Source organism: Gymnodraco acuticeps, unplaced genomic scaffold (assembly GCF_902827175.1).
Source record: "Gymnodraco acuticeps unplaced genomic scaffold, fGymAcu1.1, whole genome shotgun sequence".
Taxonomy (NCBI): Eukaryota; Metazoa; Chordata; class Actinopteri; order Perciformes; family Bathydraconidae; genus Gymnodraco; species Gymnodraco acuticeps.
The window spans coordinates 1,156,730-1,174,586 of record NW_022992041.1 but is presented as its reverse complement, the minus strand read 5'-3'; the positions used below and the strand labels follow the sequence as shown (position 1 = coordinate 1,174,586).

The window sequence follows — 17,857 nt, the reverse complement described above, 5'->3', positions numbered from 1 at the left end:
CATCTGGAATACCTTCTTATAGCTTCTTAGTCAGCGTCTCTAGATTATTAGTATGGATTGCACTGGAAACAATGCTGTCTGAATGCTTCATCTCCATAGAGATCACAGAGAATGTGGATACCAAAAATGCTGGGTAAGTAAAGCCACCCAAGGGTAACATTATCTTTTTCACAGCAACTTACATGGCATTAATTATAGTGCCCAATCATGGAAATAGAACTACAAATGGGGTACAATTATGTGACTGTATCCTTGAAGGAACATTAAATACTCCTGGTTGCAGGATAACTCTTTTGGAATGTAAAGTTGACACTGTGGAGACTGTTGACTCACTCCCCCAAATAAATGACAACAGTCAACCCCTCACTGTGACCTGACAGTTTTTCACTCCTGCTGAGGGGGCAACTAGTCAGGATCTGGTTCTCTCCTGGAAGCCAATCTGAAGATACATCCAGCGGCAGGTGTTTTTTTTAATGTATTATTATTTCCAGATCAAGCTATGAAATGGATGGAGTCAAAAGGTAAACAATCCACTCAATAACTACCTTGTACCCGAGTAATTTGCAAACACTGTCTGGCAGTTTTAATTCTACAATGAAAGCCACAATGCAAATAAATGCATGTCTACTTTTTTCTTCTGATTGCATTACAGAAATATCCTTCTGTACTCATGGTGCTGCTGCTATGTGTTCCCACAATACCTTTGCACAGGACTTCATTCTCAGAGTAAGTACACAAATAATACAAATATTTTATTTAAAAAAAAAAAAACTATTGCAAAATGACCAATGCAGTGCATTGTTGCAAAAGTAAGTGTTCACTTGCGTAATAATTATTAGTATCTCTTCAGCCATTACATACTTCTGCATTTTTCTCTTCAATACATGTTAAATATGGACATCTGTTACATGTTCCAGACCTATTTTATAGCTGAAAAACTCAATTCATTCATATAAACCGCTTGTTAAATGATTTAATGAATCATTGCTTCGTTTCCACTTTATTGTCTTTCCTCCATAAACACTGCTGCTCTTATCTATATTTTATGACATGCATACTGTGTGGTTCTGTGTAGCAGCATCATCATTGCAGGGTTAGGGTGTCAAGCTGTGTAGCTGTATATAGTTTCAAGTGTGCTACAGTATGATGTAAGTGAATACAGCAAAGTATCAAAGTATAATAACACAGTATCACTACACATGTCATGTTAACAGTGGTATATGTTTAATACAATTGTGGTACCATGCAAGTGCACATTTTGTTAGATGTGAAGTCAACCTTGATAAAGACCTTTAGCTTTCTCTCCAGATGTGTACAAAAACTGGCACATTTAGAGTGTAAGTGTTAAAGAGGAAACCACAAACAGCCAGAGATCGCCTAATATTTATTCAAGGCAGCGGTGCAGCTTTCCAAACACTAAGCTTTTATTCCCTCTCCACAATACACACACACACACCCCCACAACCACACGCACACACACTCTGTCTCTGTGTCTCTATCTGTCTCTCTGTCTCTCTCTCTCTCTGTCTCTCTCTCTCTCTCTCTCTCTCTCTCTCTCTCTCTCTCTCTCTCTCTCTCTCTCTCTCTCTCTCTCTCTCTCTCTCTCTCTCTCTCTCTCTCTCTCTCCGACTACTAACGGGCTGCTTTTTGTTTTTTGCTTTCAGCTGTGAGATTTTCATCTCAAGTTGGTATTCATAGGGAGCAGCAGTCCATATGCCCTCAGATCAGTGTTGGGGAGGATCACTTCCCAGGTGGATTCACCAAAACTAAGCACAGTTTGCTTTCTTATTTGTTTGACATTTTCCCTGCCCACATGAGAAAAAGAGCTACTGTACAGACTTGTATTCCTATATAAATACTGCTGTGAAAAAGTACACTTTTCATGCTGATGCTCTATGTTTGTGAAACCGTATATTATTTTTAATAGCTTTTGGTAAGAACAAATAATAGTTAGAAGACCCTTGGTTAGTAACCCATGTCCATGAATTATCATTACAAAAATACTTCAAAGTCATAATACAAATTTAAAATGTTTTTGTGTGTCCTTAACCCTGTAGTAGTCTCTACCCAAGGTCTAACATGACCTCTAAGATGATTTTGAATGTAACCACCTTTTTGTCGTTGTTCCCTTAGGCTTTTATATTATGTCCCAGTTCCAAATTGCTGAGCTGGCAAGAAGGGGCACTGTTAAAAAGGTTACTGGAACATCTACTCAGCATGCTGCTTATCAAATAGGCCCAGCATTCAACTTCAGGATCAACACAAGGTAAACTGCATGGCGTACAATTGAGTTGCATGAGTGAATACTGACACCTAGTGGGTGAGCTGGTCATACGTCATTTACCCTGTCCATGGTCCTGAACATCAGAGCTTGACCTTATCTGCACCATCAGTTATACTTCTTAAAAAACAGAAACATGACATTGTATATGATCAATATATATGATTTGACCATTATCAACAGGAAAATAGTCGTTGATACACAATATATGTCCAGTACAGACACAGTTTCCTTTGTATTTCAGATCAGCTTACCCCTTGGGTCTACCTGAGGAGTTTGCATTTGTGGCCGTGCTGCGCATGAGTGGCAGCACCATCAATACAAATTGGAATATCTGGCAAATGCAGGATGTGAATGGCATGGAGCAGCTGGCCGTCAGACTCAACGGGCAGTCTCAGTCTCTGGAGTTCACCTTCACTGCACTGGACACCGGGAGGCAGACTCTTGTGTTCGGCCCCCTGCCTACTCTTTTCAACGACCAGTGGCACAAAGTGGTGCTGCACGTGAACAGGCGCTCTGTAACACTGTTCGTGGACTGTGCCATGATCGGTTCTCAGAATATACCAGCCCGAAACAAAGTCAGCCTGGATGGCTTCACGTTGATAGGAAAGCTCAAGGACAACCCTGTGCTGGCAGTACCGGTACGTCTATTATATCCTACAGATGTTGCGTCTGAAGGAAGACATGTGCATTTATGACATTTAAGAATCGGGTTGGCCCTAGGAGTTTGGTGGCCCTTAACACGTTTTTTTTGGCCCAGGGCTTTCCACAAGGACATGGATCAGTCAGCCAGTAGGGGGACAGTTGCCAGCTATTGGAAAATAAACGTTTTTCTGTAAAAGCCCAAATGTGGTATTTTGATCACATACACTCATCTTACCTTATGGCATATTTGATTGGTTTGCCTAATTTGTGAATTATAAAGGAGAAGAAAGCTTCCTATGCATTTAGCTCATTCAGTCTGTATGGATGGATTGATTGCTCAGAATCATTAAACATTTTACATTATTACCTAAGTGTTATTTATTGACACTTTCACAGTATACAGTAATGTTCACTTTCAGAGCCACATCACAGCACTTCCTCATTGAGCTGAGAAGAGGGGGCACTGGTGGAAATGAATCACGTTTCTCAAGCACTATTCTAACGTAGGAGTACTTGTAAACAACATTATTTGATTTAAATATTTATTTGTGATGTATTTTAGGTCATTAGTTAATCTTCCAAGAGTCCACATTACAAATTAAGCCATACATTATTTTTATAAAATGTAATTGATCATATCGTGAAACGTGACCCTAACCCTGCACATTTGTTTTACTTTAGGTTTAGGCTACATGAAAAGTGTAGAATGAGCTCATAACAAAATGATGAATTGTTAGAATTGAATTCATTTATTTTTCTTGGCAAATCTTCTTAACTTATTCAGAAAGATTGCTCTATTTGTGTTTGTATTGTTTCACTTAACTTCATTGATCATCTTGTGCGCCACAGTCCTCATTTAGTCATTTTAGGTTGACCTGCAAACGTTTAGGAATCCTTGTGTTTTCTCACCCTGCTGTTTCGTATGTCTCTGACAATGGTCAGCAGTTGAAGTCTGCTGTGTCTCTATTCAAGCTTCACTGACAAATATTCGGAACTTGTTGCAGCTTCTGGCGAAGAATACTAGCTCTGCACAGGCTAACCAATCCTGTAATACCACACCGTGCAGCGCACGTGCAAGTGTTCCGAATATTCGGATGCGTGTGCACAATTAAGCACAGAAGCATCCTAATACATATGAAATGAATGTTTACCAATAATTCATATTACTCCCGGTGTTTGAAGCGTGTTTTAATGAATCCATAATGAGCCCTTTAACATAGGCTATGTATTGTGCACACCCTGCTGTCTGAATTGTATCGTAGCCTATATGCTGCAGGAAATCCAGAGTAGTGGCAAAGTTGTTAATGAAAACAGCCTCTTGCTTTTAGGACGATATACCTCTTCCGGTATTAGGGTTTAGAACTAGTCCTAAGGATGTCATTGTGCTTATGCATTATTTCCATGTTCATGTGTTTATACAGTTTGAACTCCAGTCAATGCTGATTCACTGCGACTTGACGCGAACCCGGACAGAGCCTTGTTATGACCTCCCAGCTAGGACATCGGTAAGAAGATTTAAAAATAAAGTACATAATAACAATCTGAATTCGTATTTTGAGGTTTCAAACTACCAGTTATAGACGTTGAGTATTGTTTTAGCTTAATACGTTTTAATTTAATGCAGGGGAATTTTAAATCAAGCCGCATTGAAAGTGTGTGCATAAAACCACATTTTTGATTCATGCTGTATATTTGTGACTTAAAATTATATTCCAATTGTCTCAATACACAATATTTATCATTACAGTGATAATTTTAATTTATAATAAAATCCATAGCATACATTAGGTTAAATGACCCGCTGACCCTGCCTATTGGTGGTGTCTGCGCCGAGGCTCCTCCCCTACCTTTCTGTAACCAAACATGACATGAATATACATGAGCCTCTGATGGCTATGGGACCTCGGACTGTCTAGATAGCTGAAGCGGATTCAGTTGGGTTGTTTTGTCGGGGGCTTCTTCAACCCAACCAAACCCAGAGAAAGGATTACAACTTTTACCTTTCCTGTCCATCGGGAGATCATGGCTCAGGCCTCCAGCGTTAGAGGGCCACTTTTGGTTCTGCTTCTCCAGCTTGTCCTTATCTGCTCCGCTCAAGTAAGACTTATTATGTTTCCTTCTCTCCTACTTTCTCTTTCTCTATTTTCTCTATAGACGGTTGGGACCGAGGTGCAGGTAAATGTCTCCTGGTGCCGAATAACAAGATATGTTTTTACCTGCAACACTGGCGACATGCTAAGAGTGTTTTATCTAACAAATGTATTGTACATCTAGCATGGAGAAAAGTCAGGGATGCGACTATTGTCTGGAGTATCTTTCTTAAGCTTTTTCTTTTGCGAAATGCTACATAAACCTGGTGATTTGTGCATGAGAAATACATTCTATAGCTATTTTGTATGTACCAAACAGGCTTCTCTTCTAGTAATATACAAAAATGAAATGCACCTGTTCTCATTTTTTCATTGTCTGTGTAGCAGTATGTCAGTCAAATGGCAACATGCAATAGTATTCATTATTTAAAGCTGATGTTTTGTCATTATATCATATTTTTATTATTTTGTTCAGAGGAGCCAAGGACCTTCTGGGCCTGCAGGTGTACCGGGAATTGATGGCATTTCTGTAAGTGCTCTCAGTTCTGTTACATTGTTACATTGTTCCTATCATGTGCAAAATAATATGCGAACAGCTGACTATTTGCTCACCTTAAAGCATTGACTCCCTTTTGTTTCAGGGGGAAAGGGGAGACGATGGCGGAGAGGGACTTCATGTAATTATAACGTTTAATAAATACAATTAAAATGAAGCATTGCTTTTCACTAACGTGTGCGTATGTGGAACCTTTGTTTTCAGGGACCTGATGGAGATTCAGGTAAACCCGGCTCTACAGGATTACCTGGACTTCCTGGAAATGATGTGAGTATTTAATACACTTTTTATACATAAATACATATTTTATACATCTATCCTATTTGACACAATGAGGTCAACATGCAATCCATAAGGCTGCAAAGTGGGTGGAACTACAAAGTGTGAGGATTCATCTCATTATTATATAATGTTGACACTTATTAGTGTTTTAGATGACCAATTAAATATCACATTTAGGGTGTTGGGGAAAGGTGTGCAAAAAATGCGAAGAATTTATTAAACAGGATGAACAAATCAAATGTCCTTTGTAGCAGGGTAAACCAGGTCCAGAGTGTAATTAACTTTGCTCCCCAGAGTTTAAAGGAGGGTTAGGAAAACATCCAATCATAACACTGGTGCTGATGATAGACTGACAAATATTAACTATTGGTGGATTTACATCAACTTAAAGGCTTAGATTGAGTTTCAGAATGTACAATCCATGTATTTCTGTTGTGCATTATGATTCATTGCCAACCTGGGTACATGCACCAGGGTTCTGAGAACAATAGCAGCTTTGTAGGCTGGCCGCTGCTGGTATCTCCTGTCGAGAATCCTCAAAACAGTGTGGAATGATTTTCTTTCAGTGGGCTTGTTTGAAATGGGCCTGTGGAATGTTGCTCTCTGTGCTTGGTTTGCAGTCTGAGAGTTTTGCCCTCTGCCCTGCTGCTAACTTTCTGTGTGTCTGTGAAGTCGCACTCGCTCTGGTGTACGTCATGATGTGCTCCAAAACAGAGCTTTGATTCGTGAACGTGGAGCTGCAGTGCAGTGTTTATATATATATAGAGGAGGGGGGGGTATAGTCCAGTTAGGACTCCTCCCACTGGAGTATGATTATGTTTTGATGATGTAATACATAGATTCACGAGAGACATTTTTTACAGAGATTGGGGTAAAAGGATTTCCTGATGCATCATTTTTGATTATAATGAGAACATATAGGCGTTGATGTGCTTTTCTGTTTGTTATGATGTATTCGTTAAGCATGCTTTCTCTCCTCTACAGGGTTTGACCGGCCCTATTGGAGATGCAGGGCCCGATGGTCCCTTCGGACAGAAAGTGAGTGACTAATGAGCCTTTGCTTCCCTGCTTCAGAGACTGTCAGTGAAACGGTGCCAAGCTGCTGTCCGGTCTTTTTGGCATGGCAGCGGGCGCCGCAGTGCATAAACCAATCCCTCATGACAAATGATACTTAATCCTGCAAGTGTTCTGTGTAATCTCCGTGGGGAACGAAAGCCCCCAACATCACTCCTCATTAAAGCTAAACATTGCTGGGTCAAGTGTGCCCGGCGCAGTCATGTGATGATCTGCAGGAATGTTAACTCAGACCGTCTGCAGGTTCACACAGCTCAATTTTACCTGAATAACACAGTATTTCAGTATTTGTTTCATCACCTATGTGTGTATCTTATGTATTTATCTTCGTTCTTAAGGGTGAACCTGGAAAATCTGGACCTCGTGGAGCCACTGTGAGTAGCATATCCTCTCTACACCTGTCAGTCCAAGGATAAGATGTCTTTATTTTATTGTTAGCTTTTATTCCCATCAAATTACAGTATATACTGTATATCACCCTTATTCAAACTGTGTGTCTCTCTTTAGGGTGTTGGGCCAGATGGACCCCCCGTAAGTCATTTTTTAAAATACACAATCAACTCCACAGTTTATATTGATTTTCTGAGCTATAGAAAATGGTCAATACTAAAGTCCTGTGTTTGAATTTGTACAGGGACCACCTGGGCCTGGAGGACTTTTGGGTGAACTGGGAAAAGTTGGACCACTTGTGAGTATTGACCAAGCAATGGACTATAACTGTTTTAAATTTGAGGCTAGAAACATCAAATCATACTGAGCACAGAGGTGGTGTTATTCTATTGGTCAACAACAAATCAGATGTGTTGGCCCCTAAAACAAAAATAAACGAAAGTCAGTCCAAGCAGAAGTGAGAAATATCGAATGTAGTATTATACATTTGTGCAACACATACATACATTATGGCTTTTATAGTAGGCTTATTGTTACTTTTGCCATCCCTGAAATGATACCTGCCGTTGTGTATAATTCACATTAAAAGTGCAGTCTGTGCTAGATCTCCTAAATTGAGAGCCCAGTGCATTTATTCTCTCTGTACAGTCTTTGACACATCTTATTTTTGTCTTTCCACAGGGGTCCATAGGTGTGAGAGGGCCACAGGGACCTCATGGACCTACAGGGGCCAGAGTAAGTGACATAGATCTCGATATGATTACATTTCACTTAATATTTCACAAGGGAAGAAGCGTGAGGCAGAAACGTAATGAATTTGGCCTAAGGGCATCCCACTCTCGTGATTCACCATCTCCTTCATGATTTTGATGAATACATTTTAAACCTGTATTTTCCCCTCAATTTCAGGGTGCAGCTGGAATGCAAGGCAGTGCTGACCTGGTAAAGCTTTTTTCTGAAGATTATAAATGACATTTTCTTTTTAAATTTAGATTATCAGCTACATTTTCTGACTTATGTTGTTGTTTAGTGTCCAGACTCTTGCCCTCCTGGGACCTCTGGACACCCAGGCCTTCCTGGCATGAAGGTGAGTAGCAGAGTGAATATGTCTTGTCACATGACGATTCTGTCCCAATATTGTGTTTTTAACTTGCGCTGCTTTGATTGTCTGTATTTTTCAAGGGCCACAAAGGTGTAAAAGGCGAATCAGGAGAACCTGGGAAACAAGGGCACAAGGTAAAATATGATTCATCTAGGGAGAAATCCTTGTTTTTAAACCAAAAGCCAAGTATTTAAAGTCATATAACATGTTTTAAACATCAACAACATCAAAAGTGAATTTATCCTCTCATAAAACTGCATGAATGGTTCCATAAAAATATGATTTTGCCTCCACAACTGTCACACATGTCACAACATTCCACATCAAAACAAAATTATGCACGACTTGAATGCGAAAAAGGGATATTCGCCTTGGAGACAAGTATTATTTGTGCTGCTCTATTCCATGAGGAAGTGATACATGCTTGTGTGTAATGCGTCTGACTCCTTGTAATGCATGGAGAATGATTTATCTGAAATGATGTTCAAGCACAAACTAGCCTCTCCCTGTAATGTGTCTATGCACTATATAAATGGAAATCAGTCTGGGCCTATCTCTCTTTATCACCCCATGCAGCTTATGATTTAATGTCAGTCTGCTTCTCCTCACTGAGAGCTGCATGCCTTCTGCCTGTTTCTCACTCACAAATCCCCACACATAAAGATGTTTACCGCTAACAAAGAATACCAGATGGTGTGCAGGGGATGAACGTGTATCATTTAAATATATTGGGAAAGAATATTCAAATATAAAGTTAGTAAGTGTCTGAACGATGGCAGATTGTGACCTAGTGACATACAGAGTACTTCCTTTTATATTAGAAATAAACAGAAACAATACATTAATTCTATATAACCTATAACAATAGCATAACAAATAGTTAACAATAAAAATAGAACACCAGAAATTGAAGACATTTCTTTCAATGATTGGAGATTACATAGATATTAAGAGTTTGTTTAACAGAATAAGGAATATGTTTATTTTCATGTTGTAAACAGATGTTGACGTTTCATTGTGTTCATTTCTGCTTGTTGTGTAATATTTATTTTCAGTTATGCGTTGTTTTTCATCTCTTTACTTAGGGTTACCACGGTGTACCAGTTAGCTTATAAAGTATTTGTAATTTGCAAAGCAGGAGAACAGTAATTTGTTTGCTTTGCCCCACTCACAGTCCATTAAAAAGTAACCATTACACACATTTCAGAAAGGCTGCCTGCTTTTCTAATTAACACAAAGTGGATAGGAGCAGCCTCTATTTGAATATGCTGTTTACTGTTTCATCTGATTGACTTTACAATGCTTTTATCCTAATGGTCTGTATCTTTCGTCGACACAGGGTGAGGAAGGAGACCAGGGTGGATCAGGGGAGCTCGGATCACAAGGACCAGCGGTAAGATATCGCATTATTCAATTAGATAAATATATAAAGTTATAGTACAAATATTTGTAGTTTCCTATGTGTTTTCTTCTGCTCATGAAGGCACCTGTTGGTTGTGTTTCAGGGTCCCCAGGGAATTCGTGGGGCCATGGGAATGATGGGCCACAAGGGAGAGCTGGTAAGTGTTTCTATGATATTTAAGTTCATAAAAATCCATGAACTGTTGCCTTTACAATGTTTATTCTTCAAACATGTTTTTAACTGTGGATATTGTTTTCTTGCAGGGAGCTCGGGGTCTTGGTGGAGATCCAGGTCCCCAGGGTGTTGGGGGGGCAACTGTAAGTTTGTCCCACAATACAAATGCTTTTTAACTTTTACAGCAAATGTGGCCCACATGATATGATGTAATGCATTTCAGGGGGATCGAGGCCAGAGAGGTGTGATGGGCGAGCTTGGGCCTAAAGGAGAAACTGTAAGTAAACGCATTAAAACATGAATATTTTTTTATTTTGACAATGAACGCTGCCATTTGTTTATACAGTTTTTAAAAAAAAACTTTTGCTTTGTTTTTCAGGGTGTTCTGGGGCTGAGAGGAATCACAGGTGTTCCTGGTCCAAAGGGAGATGGTGTAAGTGTGATCGATAAGGTTAATATGCTCCATACATTGCCTCCAAAACGATAATTTAACATTGTTCTTTTTATTACTAGGGCTTGCCCGGTGTGGACGGCCGTGAGGGTATTCCTGGGATGCCTGGAGGAAAGGTGAAGCCTCAATTATTTATAAAACTAGTAATAATGTAACAGTTTATAAAGAAAAAACTGTATTTCTATCAATCCGAGGAGCAGTATGAGCTTCATTCTTTCTGTCTGTCTCTGCAGGGACTCATTGGGAAGTCAGGCGTTCCTGGAGAGGTTGGACTTCAGGGGCTTCCTGTGAGTATGACCTTTGACCCCACACTGACTGACTCTGATTAGATGCACCTGAGTAAACTCACCAGGAGCCGTTTAAAGCACCATAGCTGAGGCATGCTGCAGAACAAACCTCATCTCCACAACTGTACTGCAGTAAAAAGCTACACTTTCTCTGACACCCGTGTCCGTTTTATAGCAATGTTTTCTATACATAATTATTTATAACAATAATTATAATTCATTATAATAGATTATATAAAATAATGTAAGGCTAACTTTCATAATACTACACTACTACTACTACAACATTGCTGGTCTCTAAATGACACGTTTTGCGAGTATAATAGTGTATTACAATTCCCATAGTACTGTATGTAATATACTATAATGTTTTTTTAATGCATTAAAATGCATTGTTTGCTTTTAGTAAAGTGAAAAAACATAAATAAATCTGTGCAAGAACAACACACACAATGTAGACTAAAGCTAATATAAATGATAATATTTAAAGGGGTGGGGAAGTACATTTTCTCATGCCAGTTCTATACCTTATTATTCATTGTAACATATTACAAATAAAAACACATTATGTAAAAAGATAAACACTATTTTATCCCTATGTCTATGCATTAAAGACATGGACATCAAAGGAAGTGTTACCCTTTCTTACCATTGTATTGTATAATATATATATAACAGTTTATGTGGTTAGACATTTCATACAAATACTATTGATTCCCACCCTCTGTGATATTTCAAAGACAGCAGGCTCAGCTGTTAGACCGTATTCTCTGGCTTCCCGCAGCTGAAAAGTGAAAGCAAAGTTTCTTGAGCCCACTAATCTGTGATTAGACTAATAAAAGGCCCTAATGAGAATCAGTTGAGCAGCTCGCCTTTTGCAGAATCAAGAAAGATTTCCTAGGCATACAAGTAATCAGCCAATTTGTATATCCAGATTGCCTAAGTTTATTCGGGTCAAAAGCTCAAACCAAATGTGTTTTGTATCCACTAAGCTTTCTTTCTGCTCCAGTGTTTCTCCCAATGATTCATCCTTTGTTGTAATCAATTGTTGTTGTTGTTTCTGATGCAGTGTTTTCTGTTTTTAGGGTTTGCCTGGTTCCTCTGGACCAAAAGGCTTGAGTGGCTCTAAGGTTGTTTGCATTTATAAAACATTATCCTTTGTTTCTTGTATTATTTTAGTTGTTATGAAATTGTGCACATTTAAAAAAAACGTTGGTTGTTTCTTCACAGGGAGACGCGGGTCAGTCAGGCTTCACAGGAATAATGGGACCTGCTGGCAAAGCTGTGAGTATGATGGGCCGCACATGCTGAAACACTGTGGAGATTTTTGTCACCTCTGTCCTGTCACTGAGTCATGTTCCTGTCACTCCTCAGGGTGAGCGCGGAACACAGGGGGGGCTTGGACCTATTGGGCCTATTGGAGAACCTGTGAGTACTTTTGCTGCTTGGATTTCTACAAGCTTATAATAGTTTTAAACGTCTTTAAAGTTAATTTTAGTTTTGACTTTATAACTTAATTTCATTTCAATTTCATCAAAGTATAATTTATTTGTTTTAATGTCAGGAGAATTGATGGAAATCAAGCTTCCAATAGTGATATAGCCAAACAATTGAAACCTTTTTTGTTTTATCTTAATACGTTTTTGGGTTTTCTTGGACATGTTTTTACATTTAGTTTCAGTTTACGACAATATATTTCACTGCCAATGTCTATTCTAGTTCCTGTTATAATTGACAATAATAACCCTGAATTTCTTTGTCTTTATTTTGTCCATATGTTCATTTCAACTATTACTTTCTTATAATGTTCTCTTCTTTCCCACAGGGAGCTGTAGGTGTGCAAGGCCCACTAGGTTCATCGGGCAAGCCAGGTGGCAGGGTAAGCTATAAACAAAAGAGACCAAAGTTGGATTTTACCCGATTAAATCTCTTAATTTCATGCCCCTATTTTGAAAAGAAACTGTCCTCATGAATTCCCCGGCAGCCAGTGAACAGGCACATTTAATTCTATGAATGAAAGAAGCTGAAAGGAGGGAAGCCTGAAGTCCTGGCTGTTGTTTCCCTGGAATGTCTCAGAGAATAGGCCGAGGCTGGATCTCACATGAGGTCTATTTTCACAGTAAGGGGAGAGTAGTAAGCAGCGGGCTGAAAGAGCCCTCTGTTCTCCTGGCATTCCTCTGACAGTCTCTCAGTGATCAGAGAGGGACTGGCACACAGTGACAGATGAGAGCATAAGTAGCAATGAGATATTTTACAATTACCATTTATAATTGAGCCATTCCTGCCAGTGAACAGGTGTTATGCTTGAAACAGCTACAAACACTGAGGCATTGTTTTTGGCTTTTAGATGCTGCTGGTAACATAGGTTATATAACTCTGATTTGAAGATATCAGCGCTATTCTATTATATATTTTCATTGTTTATTTTTTTGTTTGTTATAGGGATCCCAAGGTGACCCCGGCCTCCCTGGTCTTCCTGGTCCTCACGGCCTTCCCGGAGTGAAGGGAGAGAGGGTAAGAAAACTGCTCTGACCTTTTCAGCTTGAGGACAATTGTCTGAAACAGTAACAGCGTGATTAACGCTCAGCAAAAAACAGCTGATCAGCTCCCTCTAGTGTGTACAAGTAGAATATATATCGCTCTGTGTGACGATGATCATTTAGCTAGTTAACACGTTTGTTTTGCTTGTTCCAGGGAGAACGTGGAGATCTAGGATCCAAAGGAGATCAGGTGTGATATCCTCATATTAAATCTTAATAAATCTTAATGGCAATGCTGTGTTTAAATGAATCATTGACAGACTGTGTTTTTATAGGGAACACAAGGTGATGAGGGAAACCCTGGAGACAAAGGGGAGCTCGTAAGTTGTGACACCAACATTATTCATTATTCAACAATGCTGTTCAGAAGAGATTCTCACCGGAGTACAATTGTCCTTTTGTGTTTCCTCCAAGGGTGAGGGTGGAGAAGGTGGAGCTAAAGGAGAGGTGAGTTCAGAATGATTATATATATATCAGTATGTTCCTGATGATTGAGGAAGTGCTGCAGTTTGTAAACATTTCCTGGTCTAATGTTTTATCTCTGTTCAGACCGGTAACATAGGCGATGCTGGCAAAAGAGGACCAGAGGGAAGCAGAGGACAGCCTGGCATCGATGGGCCGGCTGGCACACCTGGACCGAGGGGCATGCAGGGGAACAGGGGCCCCCCTGGAGTGAGAGGGTCCCAGGGTCCTGCGGTAAATCAAAGAAAACCTTTTTTAGAAATGTTTACAAGGATTCTTACAAAGTCTTTGAAGCAGTGTGACAGAACCAAGTTGTGCTTTAACATGAAGACTTACAAATACAATTATTTAATCTTCTCATGGAAACAGTGTTTGAATTTCAAAGAGCTTCAGAGGTTTCAGTCTAATTTACAGGTACCCCCATTACCACACTGTCATCTAATTTATTTTACGAGGTACTAGTTTTTTGGGAGTATTTATCCATTCTGAACATAAAAAAGCAAAGCAAAGAAAAGGTGGAAGCCATTAATAAGTCCCTCTGGGCTGAGGACTTCCACCTGCATATGTTATCTTTATACTCTGATGTCGTTCTTCTAATTTCAAATTGTGCAAAAGAAAATGTAACCACAAAAGCTGAATATTGAGCATCAGCAGGGGATATATAAACTACACACACAGGATGCTTTAACAGCTTTTATAAGCCAAAGAATGGTAAAATGTTCTCCAGGAATAGAAGACCAAGTCAGTACAAACAGGGGCATGTAGTCTTGTCATGAATGTTTTATCTACTGTTATGAAATCTGTTAAATCATCCTTTTCCTTTCAGGGTAAAGAGCCGAGCGATCAGCACATCAAACAAGTTTGCATGCGCGTCATGCAAGGTAAGAACTGATAGGCCTTTGAACCCATTCATCAGTCTCTCGTGCCTCATTTCATGACTTTAATCTTTCCCAGAATGCCTCATTACACAACCACACAAGGAGCCGCCCCTCCGTGGTGTCATTGATCTGGGCGGCTGCTGAATACTCTTGAGTTAAAAAAAGGGACGACCTAATAACCAAAACATGAAATAAGCTTCAGTCTTTGTCTATTTGATAGGAAATGTTTCTCTGAAGTCACAACCTCTGTCCTCTTCATTCTAAAGCTCCTGCGTCTCACCAACTCATCTCCTACACTCATGATTGTTTTATACCCCCAAGTGCTGAAAAATTAATTTCACCTCCAGCAGACCTGCTCTCCACCGCTCCATGCAAAGAGTCTGCCTGGAAAAGATATATCTTTTAAAAAAAAAAGGAGCAGTCAAACAGCGGCTGCATGAATTTTCATCAGGAGCCGGAAAACTGGAATCTGGAGTGCAGAATAGCATGCTGCAGGAGCCACAGGAGATTAATATTAGATCCTTTGCACCATGAGTGCACATTTCCTGTTACTGATTGCCTGCAATAAAGAGTCTTACATCCTTTCTGCTCGATTTACCGAGGCTCTATAGAAAAAGTTGAAAAACAGCAGGAGCTCGAGGGATATCGTGACCACGGTTTCTCCTTGCTCTGCTTCACTCAGCTCCAGGTACAGGAGCTGTTGGACCATCTCTTTTACACGGGGGCTCTGGGGCTTTCAAAAATGAGCTACCTCACGACTCATAACAAGGTGTTGTGTATTAAAAAGTCTCTCGATAACAGTCAGCTTCAGCTGTTGAGAAACATTTACTGTCTTGCTGCCAGTTATGCATCTGTTCAATTATATTCAATTTATTAAAGTTCATCAGGTTCATCATCTTCTTTCTGTTTTGCTCCCACAGAACAGCTGGCACAGTTAGCGGCTAGTTTAAGAAGGCCAGAGTCGGGCGCAGTTGGTTTACCTGGAAAACCTGGTCCTCCAGGGGCCCCTGGCTCTCAAGGAGACAATGGATTCCCAGGACAGGGCGGAACAAGAGGCCTTCCAGGACTCAAAGGGCCACAAGGAATGCTTGGAGTTAAAGGACCCAAAGGTAAAGAATGAATTGGCAGGTGTTACAGTTCAGGATGAAGCCAGAGACTTATACATTACATAACATTATGACATGTTTGTATACAGATATCTTTATAACAAAATGTGTGTTACAGGTGAACTGGGAGACAGAGGCTCCAGAGGGCCCACTGCTCGAGGACCTAAAGGTCAGCCAGGAGCTTCCGGACTCCCTGGTGAGTACAGCTTGGCCTTTAAGATGTTAAAGCTATATACGACAATATCATTTCTGAAGGTCAATTTGTCCCCCTTATCGACTTAAGTTCAGATGTCTTAAAGGTGGTGTTAACAACAGGAAATGACAACCACAAACTCTGAGAATGTATATCATGGAAGCCCATAGGGGATTTGCATAAATGCAAAATTGGATTACATTGTTTACGTTACGTAGTTGAGACATTTAAATTAACAGTTGCACAGTATAGTAGAGTTTTAAAATATAATATCAAAGAGCTTTATTTATTTAGAATGTAATATTGTCCAAGAACAGCCATAGGAGTATGCGAAGGAATTCATAAATAAGATTTGGATTTTTGCATTTACTCAAAAAAAGCATACATATGGGAACAAGTTACAATGCTATTCCTAAATGATTTATTATTCTCAAATTCAATTTGAATAGAAATAGAAAGAAAAGTCCCCTATGGGCTTCCATAGAATATGGGGGCCTTTGACTGTGGGAACCTGACCTTAAAATTATGTTTGCGTCCACAGGTGAGCCTGGCAAACCTGGCTACGGTCAGGACGGTCGGGACGGGCAAAGAGGACCTCCTGGGATCCACGGACAGCCCGGCGTTCCTGGGCCTCCCGGGTCAGCCGGTCCTAACGGTTACTGCGACCCGTCATCCTGCAACCTCCAGCCAGGAGCCCAGCTTGTGGATGTGAAGGGCCCCGCAGGAAACTAAAGAGCCACTGTGGCAGAGACAGAAAGACTGATGGATCAGCTCTCCTGAGCACACAACATTTTTCACACGTTCTTCCCAGGGCCTGCGGTTTTGTGGTGCCTTCCATCACTTAACCTCTAGTTTGTGAGCATGTATTGTGGCATCTCCATCACAATGAGCCAGCCTCTTCATAAAAACCTTTCAATAATTGTTTTTTATGTGCCGCAATAACAGCTTGTGCTGGTGTATTTTCAGGAAAGTGTTCTTTTCTGAGAAGATATGAAATGACTAGAACTGTTTATTTATCCGGCTCTCCTTGTGCCTCTTTGTAATTGTTTCACAGTTCTCTTAAATAACAGCCCCTCCACTTTCACAGAACACTTCAAACAACCACCCACAGCTTGTTTGCTTTAAGTGCCTTTTCAACATGTAGTTCTGTATATGCTAATGTGCCAAAGATACACTTGATGAAACCCCTTTTTAAATATAATGTCTACCTGTCTGACTGTCTTCAGCCCCCTTGTTAAAAATAAAAAGGAGAGAGGATAAAAATGTCATCAAGTCACACTGACTTCACTTTGTTGAAAATGTTGTAAATCTGTAAAAAAAATAATGTTTGAATTGTGGTTCATTATATTTCCTACAAAACAACTTGATGTGTGCAGTCATGCATATATGGAAATATATTTTAGGGATGAGGCAGAACCTCATTAATGTTACAAATAAAGAAGACAACACATGAAGTGTTTAATTTATTCTGTATACTGGTATCCTTTTGTGATGATATAACGTGTTGTGATAAATCCAAGGAAATGCAAAATCGATGTTCTCTATTGTTTTTTCCAAAACTTAAAATAAAAATACTGGAGTTTTAGATCACATCCCGTCATCTACATCATCTTATGGAGTTTGCCAATTTCTAGAAATGTAAATGCTCAAATGTCCCTTGTTTGTGGGCCCTTTGTGGGATCTCTCTTTATCTAAATTTCCATGACAAAAGTGAACACCTCATCTGCTGCCATGTGATGAGATGAAAAGATCAGAACAGCTATGGACATCAAGGTGAGATTGTTTTGTCAAAAGCCATTTTCATATCTAATTACTTTTCTTATCAAAAAAGCTTTCAATCTTATCCTTGCATCTTAATTTTAATGTTTATAGTGGATATGCCAAAAATCACAGTTAATGCTTGGACGAAGAAACCTGGGTTGTACGTTTTTCCTCATTATATAA

The 17,857-nt window shown here is 39.7% G+C and overlaps 1 protein-coding gene across 2 annotated transcripts; it reads left to right on the top strand.

Annotated features, from left to right (window-relative positions):
• Nucleotides 1–125: 125 nt before the first annotated feature.
• col9a1b (collagen, type IX, alpha 1b) lies at nt 126–17,503 on the top strand. 2 transcript variants are annotated; one of them, XM_034201937.1, is made up of 39 exons: nt 126–133; nt 492–521; nt 653–726; nt 1,665–1,751; nt 2,134–2,266; nt 2,526–2,922; nt 4,348–4,431; nt 5,081–5,101; nt 5,492–5,545; nt 5,658–5,693; nt 5,777–5,839; nt 6,839–6,892; nt 7,267–7,302; nt 7,436–7,459; nt 7,563–7,616; nt 8,000–8,053; nt 8,228–8,260; nt 8,349–8,405; nt 8,501–8,554; nt 9,760–9,813; nt 9,926–9,979; nt 10,086–10,139; nt 10,220–10,273; nt 10,376–10,429; nt 10,510–10,563; nt 10,681–10,734; nt 11,820–11,864; nt 11,965–12,018; nt 12,109–12,162; nt 12,560–12,613; nt 13,177–13,248; nt 13,429–13,464; nt 13,550–13,594; nt 13,689–13,721; nt 13,824–13,970; nt 14,563–14,617; nt 15,535–15,723; nt 15,839–15,916; nt 16,455–17,503. In XM_034201937.1, exons 2-39 carry the CDS (start codon nt 505–507, stop codon nt 16,643–16,645), a joined length of 2,763 nt encoding a protein of 920 aa, XP_034057828.1. In that variant the 5' UTR covers nt 126–133; nt 492–504; the 3' UTR covers nt 16,646–17,503. The 2 variants fall into 2 exon arrangements, with proteins under 2 accessions (XP_034057828.1, XP_034057829.1); XM_034201938.1 differs by lacking the exons at nt 126–133; nt 492–521; nt 653–726; ... (3 more) ...; nt 4,348–4,431; nt 5,081–5,101 and adding an exon at nt 4,830–5,023.
• The last annotated feature ends 354 nt before the right edge of the window (nt 17,504–17,857 follow it).